General features: G+C 40.0%; 1 protein-coding gene across 6 annotated transcripts; it reads left to right on the top strand.

Annotated features, from left to right (window-relative positions):
* The first annotated feature begins 61 nt into the window (after positions 1 to 61).
* mepcea (methylphosphate capping enzyme a) lies at positions 62 to 10,457 on the top strand. 6 transcript variants are annotated; one of them, XM_044222984.1, is made up of 6 exons: positions 64 to 200; positions 655 to 707; positions 861 to 2,689; positions 5,685 to 5,903; positions 5,989 to 6,112; positions 6,208 to 10,457. In XM_044222984.1, exons 3-6 carry the CDS (start codon positions 908 to 910, stop codon positions 6,240 to 6,242), a joined length of 2,160 nt encoding a protein of 719 aa, XP_044078919.1. In that variant the 5' UTR covers positions 64 to 200; positions 655 to 707; positions 861 to 907; the 3' UTR covers positions 6,243 to 10,457. The 6 variants fall into 6 exon arrangements, with proteins under 6 accessions (XP_044078918.1, XP_044078919.1, XP_044078922.1 ...); XM_044222985.1 differs by lacking the exon at positions 64 to 200 and adding an exon at positions 236 to 322; XM_044222986.1 differs by lacking the exon at positions 64 to 200 and adding an exon at positions 272 to 476.
* Positions 10,458 to 11,439: the final 982 nt, after the last annotated feature.

Consider the following 11,439-nt stretch of genomic DNA (forward strand, 5'->3'; position numbering starts at 1 on the left):
GAGTTGACTGAAGAAGTCGACAAGACAGTTTGGAGAGCAGAGGAGCCTTTATCGCGGACAGACGAGCACGGAATATCGGCGCTGTCTTTACTTTCGTGCTTGTGTTGCTTACCACTTGTGTGCTAGCTAAGCTAGCGTTAGCTTGAGTCTCGAGAGTGCGCGGTAGTGACAGTCCGGCCGGAGGCGGGGAGAACTGTGAGGTGAGACTTTGATGGTGACTACACTGTTGACTGTACGCGAATAGGTGGCCATCTGGTAGATAGTATCACTTTCATAAATGTGACTCGCGGTTTTAAGGGGGTTCGGGCAGCAGCATATCGAGGTAGGTACTTGACTGTATGTCTAATATCGCTTTTTGGCCGGAGTGGAGCTGAACGTTTAGTCGACGTTTCCGTCTTCTGGCCCGCGATAGAGAAGCTAGGAGCTAGCTTGCTAAATAGATAACTATCCAACACGGGGACTCCTAAACTTTTCAGGTCAGTAACCCCTGAGTAGATACACTAAAGATGTCAGATCCCTAATCTGATAATGGCGTAAGTTTGTCCTAGAGACTAAAACGGAGACTTTCTAGTATTATTGTAACATTATGTTAGGAAATGACAATGGAAAGTAAGGGGTTATATTGATTTTTTTTTTTTTTTTTTTGACGTGCAGGTCCCTGGACTTACGTTTGACAATCCCAGAAGCATAACTTAGTAGCTGTGTTGGTATGAGTGACTTTACTTTGCAGTTCTCAGTGTGTGATTGCATCAATGGGGAGACACTGACCTTTATCTAACATTGTTCACCATACATCAAAGGATTTATACCATTCATAGTTCAAAGTTTTTTATTTGACAGATGTTTTCTGTGACTTTCAGATCCAGAAGAATTTCCATGTCTGCATCAGTGCTGGAAACCAAAAGAGATGTCTGTTGATGAGGATACTGTAAAAACTGGCAGTCCACAGGCCAGCTCAACATCATCTCTGCAGCTATCAGAATGTACCGGAGGTTACAGCAATATATCTGTGATGGTGGAAGGTACCGCAGCCACCCCTGATTTTGCAGCTGCTTGTCCTGTTCCGGGCACTGAAGCCTCACCAAAACACACCAGCACGACTAAAACGCGTACCCACTCAGACGATGCTGAACAGAGAGCCAGAGGGAACGAGAATAACATCAATCGCAGGAGCAGCTTTCATCATTCCAAACAACAGCAACAAACGAAACTAACAAAGCGTCGCAACACAGCAAACTCTAGTTTCAAGCATCCGACATCTGGCAAGAGGAGACGAAGGGCCAACTCTGAGAGTGACTCCGTCCTGCCTACCAACTTCCTCCTGGGTGGGAACATTTTTGACCCACTGAATCTCAACAGCCTGCTGGATGAGGAGGTCAACAGGGCACTGAATGCAGAGACCCCCAAATCCTCCCCGCTGCCAGCGAAGAGTCGAGACCCTGTGGAGATCCTCATCCCCAGAGACATCACAGATCCGCTGAACCTGAACAGCGGGATAGCAGGCAGCAGCTTTTTGGTGTCTCCCTACAAGAGTGGTGGCAGGAAGAGACACCGCAACAGACACCATGGAGGTGGAGGTGGTGGTGGTAGTGGGATTTCAACCACACAGATCAACCTCTCAGAATCTGGAAAAAGTGAGGTTAAAACTGGCACCTCCACACCGCTTCCAGGTATGTTAGCCTCATGTTCTACACTAGATGTCTCAAAAGAGTCCAACAGTTTCTCCAGTGTCGCAGGAGATTCCCATGAGCACTCAGCTGACAACTCAGCCAGTGGCAAGGAGGATATGACATCTGTATCTATGGAGGACTCCACTTCCTCCATATTGGGGGGGCCAAACCAGCACACAAGCAGACGCAAGCGTAGACGCAACTCTGGCAAAATGGAGCCCCCTGTGACCCATTCTACGCCAATTGGAAAGTCAGGATCTGGAGACAGGAGTTGTGGTACAGGGGGACCGAAAAATGCTCAGTCCTTCCAAACACCAAGGAGTGGTCCCAAAACGGGGCCAGGAGGTCGCCAGCACCAGCAGCCCCACAATCAGGCGAAGGAGCAACAGAAGAAGTTCCAGTATGGAAACTACAATAAGTATTATGGCTACCGCAACCCAGGAGCTAGTGAAGACCCACGGGTACGTGTGCTTCGTCCAGAATGGTTTGAAGGTAAAGACGTTCTGGATTTGGGGTGCAACTCAGGCCACCTAACACTTTATATTGCCAAAATGCTAAGACCTGCCCGCATATTGGGTCTGGATATTGACAGTGGTCTGGTACATGCAGCCCGTAAGAACATCAGACATTATCTATCTGAACTGCAGACCCAAGAGGCCAGGCGTGCAATGCAGAGCACTAAACAGGAGGACAGGAATGGTAATGGCACAGACAAGAAGCACAATGAAGCAGAGAGCAGGGATGAAAATGGGAAACCAGTGAAAGGAGAAAGTGGCCCTGCAGAGGCTGTAAATGACAATGACTCCTGTCACACACACGAGGCAGGGACCCAGAGGCAGGACAGCAAAACAGATGAAATGGAGCAGGAAGATTGTGATTCAACCCCCGCTGATCACTCTGTGAGCTGCTCTTTTCCTGTGTCCCTTCGGATCTCCAGGGGGCCCATAGCTGCACCTCCACTGACAGAAACATCCACCACACGGCCGGGGGAGTTCCCCTCAAATGTGTCCTTCATCAAGGTAAGAGGGCATTCTCTGTGTGAACATTTGGTGGCAGCATGTATGAGGTTGTCATGTTATTGCATCTCGGGAGCTTATATTACGGTCAAAACAAAATCTGTATTTCACAATTATGAAGCGTTATGTCTGCATCTTATATATTCATTGAGACAAACAGCATGATGTAAAGAAACTAGACCTCATTCATTGTAAAACATTTTATAACGCACCCAAAAACACTTATTAGGAGAGAGGCTGCATGTTACGGGAAACACTGTTATGTCTGACTGACTTCACAAGAGGACTTAATATAAATTGTGGACCTCCTTATTCTCCCTGGAACCAGATAATGGTAATTGTCTTGCTTCTAAATTAGGGATAGCATTGTCACAGCACAGTCAGTTCCATTATAGCATGCAGGTTGCACCACGTTGCAATTTAAACTTAATAGGAAAAAGAATAGCAGTTTTTGAATATCGTGCAAAGTTAACATTGTTAGTATATATTGATGTTAAAATTGAGTCTCACAGATTTCATATTAAATAATTGTCATTAGGTCTACAACAGTGAATAGATTAAACATGTACAGTAGATCTTTCAGGACATTGGTCCACGTTTGCATGATTGGATGCACTGTTGGAAAGTTTCAACAACTTTGGGAAATTTAAGATACATTTGGGAATCACCTCTTAACCATTTAATTAAATTTCAGTGCAGTTGTTGTGTTCTTGTTTAACAAAAGCTACTCTGCTCCTAGTCAAAAGCACCCAGGTTTTTCCCTCTTATTAAGAAAGATATATATATATATATATATATATATATATATATATATATATATATATAATATATATATATATATAATTAAAAAATAAGGAAGCATCGGCACCATTTCATTTTCTGAGTCACTTCATTTATCTTGAGTTTATCTTCACTTAAACTGTGAGTATGGTGAGTATGAGTATGGTGGGAATTACCACTAGTTTGTCCACCCTTACATTTTTGTGTCTGTTGCACACCCCATTGTGTGTGTTTCCAACCAGAGGCTCACTATTCTCTGAGGCTGCCAGTGATGTTGGGAACTGAAAGATGGAAGCCAAGAGGAAGTCTGTCCTTTTCACCAGATTGAGGTTGCGATGTGGCTGGAAGCATTTCTAATGGCATCGACCTGCATCGATCACATGCCACCCTTGGTTGAGAATTTGACAAATATTACATACACAATATGACAGCTTTTCTTATATAAATATAAAGGTTTCTATTATATAAGGATCTATTTTGTTGTTTGAATTTCTATAGAAGTTTCTTCACTCCACTGGCTTTGTGTAGGCAGCTACATGAATTGGTTAGATGCAGAAACCATAGAGTTTCTGAATGAAATCGATAACTGCCTCCTCCCTTCTATGAGCATTAGAGATAATGGCAGTGCACACAGAGCTTATCCTGTAAATTAGTCAAAAGCCTCAAGAAGAGTGCCTGAGCCCCCTCAGCCTGCACAGTACAAGATGAATTGGAAGGAGTAATGTCAGGCTGCCTACTATTTGTTTGGCAAACCTACCCTGGTATCAAGTTATAGTGTGGGAAATTATAGGAAGGCATATTTGATTTAATAAAGCAGGTGTTTTTTACTTCTTATTGCTAAATTCTCATCTGTTCCCACATTATTGAATTACCAAATATAGTTTCAGTAATTAGGAGGGAAATCTTGACACTTTTATAACCATTCTTGGATGTGTGATAGACCATACCCCAGCTATTGCTATTGACACCTGTGCTTTTCCTGGCATGACATTTCAAATTGTCTTGTATGAAAAATCTTTGGTCTGATAATCAAGTTACCCAAACTTTGTTCTCGGTTGTCTTCTGTTTAAAGGTTAAAGGGTGATGCGGATCAAATAACACTCGCCTTCTGGTTCTTCTCAACTCTGTTCTTCTGTCCTCTGTTCTGCTTTTTCTCATTCAGCATCAAACATGTATTTCATGCTTGGCTCTTCCTGCTCTACACTGCCAGCAGTTATATTATAATCAGGACTATCTGTGTACTGTAAACTACCAACTGTGACCTTTTGCCATCTCTATTCTCTACATTCAGTTCTGCAAGAACGAATACTTTTGTTTACATTCACTAATGATCATTCTTAATTTTGATTAATCAGTATTGAAATTTATCGTAGAAATGGTTTCAGTCGTAGTCATCTGGACACTGTTTTCAGAATCAAGACGTTTGGCTCCCATCCGGAAGTCATTCTCATTCGGATGGGAGCCGAAACGTCTTGATTCTGAAAACAGTGTCCAGATGACTACGACTGAAACCCTTTCTACGATAGAACACTCCTGGACGAATGAGGGACTACACCGCAGTATTGAAATTGTTTTTGATTATTCTTTTTTCTATAAAAGGTCAGAAAATATTGACAAATTCTCAAGTTCCCAAAGACTCAGATGACATATTCAGTTTGCTTATTTTGTCTGAACAACAGTGATTATATTTACAGTGGTGCAAAACAGAGAAAAGCTCCATATCTCCACATTTGAGAAGTGGGAGCCAGCTAAAGTTTGGCATTTTAACTTGATAAATGACTGGAAATGACAAATCGATTATTACAACAAATCCCTTTTGGGTCTTCTCTACACCCAAGTATTCATATTAATCTTGCACTATTTGTAAGTCAAATGGTTTCACAGAGCAACAGTAAAATTTGGTGGGGATTCCTCCTCAATAGCGTGTGTTTGTGTATGTTGCATAGCCTTGCCACCAGCTTGTACTAGAAGATCACTTGTTTAATCTTTATAAGAGCCAAAGAGTCAGTATCACACAAAATTATGTTTAGTTTTTGTTTTAATATATGATTACAGGATGCATTTAAAAATCTCACTTGAAGCTTCTCAGTGTTATGGACTTCACTTTTATTGTTTTTATTCATCCTCTTTACTTTATTACAGTCATAGTGCTGAGCAGCACAAATAGTTTGTCCTGTCAAGGCCATGTTTTTCTCACCCAACACTTTCTCTCCTGTAGGCCAATTATGTACTGGAGAACGATAATCTTCTTTTGACTCAGCGGCCAGAGTACGATGTGATCATGTGCCTGAGCGTTACCAAATGGGTTCACCTGAACTGGGGAGACAGTGGCCTCAAGCGGCTCTTCAAGAGAGTCTACAGACATCTCCGTCCTGGAGGCATGTTCATCCTGGAGCCACAGCCTTGGGAGTCGTATGTGAGGAGGAAGAAGCTGACGGTAAGAAACTGAGATGACAGGATTTTAAAGCTTGGTATGATTGGCTGAAATATAAGAAATATTTGTTTTCCCTCTCACTTGACAGGATAACATTAGCAGGAATTATCACAGCATCCGCCTCAAACCTGACCAGTTTTCATCATACCTTACAACTGAGGTGGGCTTCTGCAGTTTTGAGTACCTTGGGGCCCCCAAGTGTTCAATAAGAGGTAATTCACCCATTTGTCAGAACAAATTCATGCATTACATGTTATTCACCACTGTAGTTTGATGTCATGTTAAACTTTTCTTTCTGTTACAACAGGTTTTCAGAGGCCAATCTACTTATTTCACAAATGACCGCTCCTGCCTTGAAAATCATTGAATGTGAGTAGCCTAAACCACCACCAGCCAGCTGCCCTGGACTGCAAGGAATCATCTGAAACCTTAACAGTTACTCCAGCTACTCAGATGCTGAAGATGAAATTCAGAAAGGAGAATGGGTCCAAAAGTGGAATTAATTTTCTAAAGATGAGATCTGTAGAGAAGAGGCACCTATCAGAATCCTCTGTGACTACAAATTCTTAAAAACGTATGGCCTGAACTCAGATAGGACTCCACAATGTATAACCTGGAGCCAAACATCACAGTTTGGCCAGACTGTGGAAGAGGTGCTCATCTGATCATTTCCTTGGACTATCCTAGTGCTAATGATGCCTCAGTTTGATGCACGGCCATAACATGTGTTTGAATATCTTTGACCATATATCTTTACTTTCATAACTTTGTTCTGTGCCACCACATCACCATACATTATACCTATCAGGGTTGGGCAATAGGGCAGACTTTTCCAATTGGCCACGATCACCACTTGAACTGGCGATAAATGGTGTATTCACCACATTAGCTATGTGACCCATTGTGTGTTGCATCTGCAAAGCTGCAGTATACCACTGGATTACAAAGCCATTAAACAGATCATACTGACATGATGTCTGTTGAAAAGCCACACTGGAGAGCAGGTAATGTGTTTTATGCTTTTAGGACACTGTGCAGGCTATCGGTGTATAAAGCCCTGTATTACCGGCTCCATTCCAACTACTGGTGGCATAGGAATTGTGCTCTTAGTGGTTAAATATCATGTTTGAAGCCTTGAATCCTGTTGCGGCAGACATAAATGCACATATTTTGGTGAAATGAAAACAGCCAAATAAATTCCATCAGCCACAGAGTCGGTCTATAGCTGCTGATGTATTTGTCCCATCTCCCAACCCTAATATATAGTTTGTCATTACTTTGCAAAATAGGCCTAAGAGCTGAATGAACTTTGATCTGTTACAGACCTGCAAAAATGTATAATTCCACATTTTGAAATGGACAATTGCACAAACCGAAGACCCTATGAAGTGGAAAGTAGCTCGTCTAAGTGATAAAGACAATGATGCACGATGAGAAATGTGCATTCAAAGCAGCCAAAACAACAAACATCCAGTGAAATAGTGAGTGCTTACTCAGTGCACAGCCAAGAAGTTTCAAGGTATTGTATTGTCTTTTTTTTTTTTTTTTTTTTTTTTTTTTTTTGTAGTAGTAGTAGTAGTCAATTCTTTAAAAACTGTCGTAATGAATAACGATGCAGTCATCAGATATTAGATTATGTCATTATAACATGGAGATAGTATTTAGTTTTAGCAGGCTTACTACCACTGGGAGGAGTACTTAGTATGGCACTTAAAACCTGACATCAGCTTAAATGTTAAATCCAAAAGTGCAAGTTAAAAAATCAGATTCCTACATTTTCAAGAGAAGAGTTTTAGCTGTTTTGATTGTAAACTTTCTACAAACCTTCAGGCCGGTTTAATTTACTTGAGAGCTTGAACTGTTTAGGAAGCAACAAATCACTTCATGGATTCTTTAAGCCTTTTCGATGCTCCATCCAAATGGTAGGGGGCACATTTGAGCTGTGATGACACCCAGGTGTTGGCTCAACTCAAAATAATTCAGCACAGAGACCACAAGGAATATTTTGCTAGGTAGAGCTGTGAGTATGCAGTGATCTGTTTTTCTTTTTTCTAATGACAGTTAAGCCATAGCCCCACCTTTTTATATGTTGTTTACAATGTCCTTCATGAGGTGCTGACTGAGAGTATAATTGAGTGTAAAATTGAAGGCAGAGACCTGTTATTAGAGAGTTGCTACAATGTCTTCAATGGTCTGACACATGCATTGTTTGGACAGGCATTAATTCAACAGCATCAGAATCATGTGTGATGCTTTTCTAGCTCCAGAGTTAGACTCAACTTCTGTAAGACTAAATTTTACATTTTTAGAAAATGGATTGTTACTAAAATGTCTGAAATATATCCATATGATTTTTTTTACCAAATTGAAATATTAATATTCTGTTTGTATTGAAGCGCTGCCAAAATATTTTATGGGTCTTTTCCTCTTGAATTTGACAAAATATGCCATGATCATCTTAGTCTTTGGCCTAATGAGGACAGTTATGAGTTAACATGATTGTATCTTTATTGGTGTGCACCGCTTATCTACATCCTTTCATTCTAAGTGGCTCGGACAGAGATTCTTCCTTTTTTGTTTGACTGGTTGAATTACAGCATTTGGCATACTAGGGTAGGAGATGATGATTTATGTTTCTATTTTAGTAAGTGATCAATGTAAATACGTTTGCAAATTTTGTTTTACTGTTGTCAATATTACGTTCATAACTGCTTTTGTCATTTTCCAGTGAATTTTTTTTTTTTTTTTTTTTTTTTTGGTCTTGTTTTCAAATGTTTGCTGCCAAGTTGTGAGTGAGTCACAAGTCAGAGTTTTTGTCCTAAAACGGATCGCTAATCCAGCTCTGTAACAACAAATGAATATGTACATTGCAAAGTTCTGATGTGTTCGCTTTGTTCTGTCCTGGCAGGCACATGGATTGTTAGATTGGCTCTTTATTTTTTTATAAACTGTTTGAAAGGAGTGTTGTTGTCAATGCACTCTCATTTCACTTCGTTTGATACTTCATTTGAAATTCTTCAAAATAGAAAAAAATTTGAATGCTTTTTCCATCAAATTTTTTATAACAAGTTGTGGAACACTGATTAACCTATAAAATGAAGCTTCAGGTTACATTTTGAATTGAAAGTGAATTGGCCTCAACCTCAGTTGACCTATCAGACAGGGCACCAAATCACACCTTTCTCCTAAACTCAGACAATCGGATTCTCAGGCTTAGTTCCGCCCACTGCTGTAATTTCAAGGGCATTTTGCTTTTTGCATTTTTAACAAAAGTATTTGTTCGTGCAGATCACATAATGGGCGTTTTGTGCTTTGCCACCAGTGTTAAAGATTGCACCTTACTGTCTCAGCAGCGGTATCTTACAGATTTTAACCCAGTAGGCCTGACTTGTAAATTCAGGTATCCAAGCTAAAGCATGTCTTTGCTGGAGATGTGAAATTGCACGTTGTCATACAGTGCTGTATAAACTTTTTGTACTCCCCTTGATGTTTTGCCCAAATTTATTACTATTTCAAATTTGTGGTGCTCAGATCTCATATTCATGTTATAGTAGTGTACAATACAGTTTTGTGCAATATTTGCTCTTAAAAATTGTTATTCTGCCCTTTTAGCCATCTCATTGGAATGAATTTGAAAGTGTAGGATGGATTAAGAGGAGTGTAGTTTTGAATGTGAAAGGGTTTAGGGTCCAAGTTTTCATGTTGCAAAGAAAACAAAAAGTAAATATGACAAGATAAATTGCAGTGAAAGCACACCCATTGTATTTTTTTATTTTGTATTTATAGTTATGTATTTACGTGTTTTGTATTTGCAACGTGAAGACTGGGGACCCATTCTAAGATATGGATTTAGTGAATTATAGTATTTGGTTATCTGGCTTTTTGCTGAGAGAAAGCTCAGAGCTGTTCTGGGTTTTCTTTAACAATATTACGCAGATAACTTTATAATCCTGCTTGTTGCAACAGACCTGTGGGTGCCACAGAAAGTAAACTTCACATTCAGCACTGCTCACATTTTCTACATTTTCACTCATCCTATACACTAAAATCCCAGTGATTTCTTTAACAGCAAAGCAGTTTTCAATGGCAACTAATGTTTAAAACCTGTAGCTACAACCCACTTATAAGATTTGAGCAGCATTAGCAATGAAATCATCAAATATTTGTCAGAAACACAATAAAGCCCTGACAAAAAAAGTTTTCTAAGATGAAAGTACATAAAACTGTAGTGAAATAGCTAAAACTGGTTGCATTAAACAAAATAATGTAGCACAACTGATGCTCAAACTCAAGGGGTGTATGATTTTTAATGGCACTAAAATTTGTGTCTCCATGTTGAATTTGCACTGTTGACTCGAAGGAATTGAACTAGTTTAGTACCTTTTTGCAGTTAAAGTTGATGTTTTACATGTACCTTAACTTCCCTAGAATCAGTTTTCTGGAAAAACTGTACCCCCTCTGTCAGGGAAGCTTTTCATTTTCATGCCTCTGAACAACAAGATATATCTGAATGTTTCTTTGTGTTTAACATTTTAATTGATTAAAAGTGGTTCCAGATTTGGTGGTCCAGTATTTGCTTATACGGCACCATATAAGGTTATTTAACTGAAATGTAATTTTTGGGTGGAAGTAAGTACAGACATTAAGGTATGGGATACTCTTTCCAATGTGTTTTTGCAAGGTTGATTGATGTCACCAGGATAGATATTTCAGGTATTTGGGATGTGTAGCCCTGTGACCTATTGCTGTGTGTTTTCTGGCTGCTGCTGTATAGAGGGAAATGTTATTTTGTGCAGTTTGTCTCCCTATAAAGGTCTACATCATCAAAGACCTACAGTCCAAAGTTTGGTTGCAACAGGGTGTGGACACGCAAGCCAGTACAATAGCATCCCAATGATAGTGTTTATTGCAGGGCTATGGTAGTGGATTGCATAATATTGTACATGTGTTACTTCTGTTGTGTTGTACAGTGGCCATCATTAAGTATTCATTCATCTTCATTTTTTATACTTTTCTAAATGTGGTTGTTAGAAATACTCAATTTAAAATGTATTAATTTTATTGAGCCAAGAGTGTCTGTACATAAGCTTTATTCATTTACAGAAACATCTCATGTACATGAATTCAGACCCTGTGCTGTTACAGTATACTCTGTTGACCTCAAGGCATACTGTTTCTCTTCAAATTGACTGTCCTTCTGCAAATTAATTTTAGAGGACGTGATTTACAAATGTCAGAGCAAAAACCAAACCCTGAAGTCTAAAAGGAAGCGAGCTCAGGCAGTTGTAGTGAGAAACAGACGTGAGAAAGCGTGTAGAAACATTTGCTACACATTCAGGTGACAAAAGACCCAAAGGTCCACTCTTAACAGAGCTTCATAGATGCTCTGCCGGAGAACTTGAGGACAGCTGGAGGACAGCTGTCTCTGCAGCGCTCCATCAATCAGGCCTTTATGGTTGTAAAAGTAAAAGGCCAAAGATTCAGCCTTTAGAATAACAACGACCAGAATCACAAGGCAGAGAACAACACTGGAGTGGTT

Source organism: Siniperca chuatsi, linkage group LG14 (genome assembly GCF_020085105.1).
Source record: "Siniperca chuatsi isolate FFG_IHB_CAS linkage group LG14, ASM2008510v1, whole genome shotgun sequence".
In the NCBI taxonomy this organism is placed as follows: Eukaryota; Metazoa; Chordata; class Actinopteri; order Centrarchiformes; family Sinipercidae; genus Siniperca; species Siniperca chuatsi.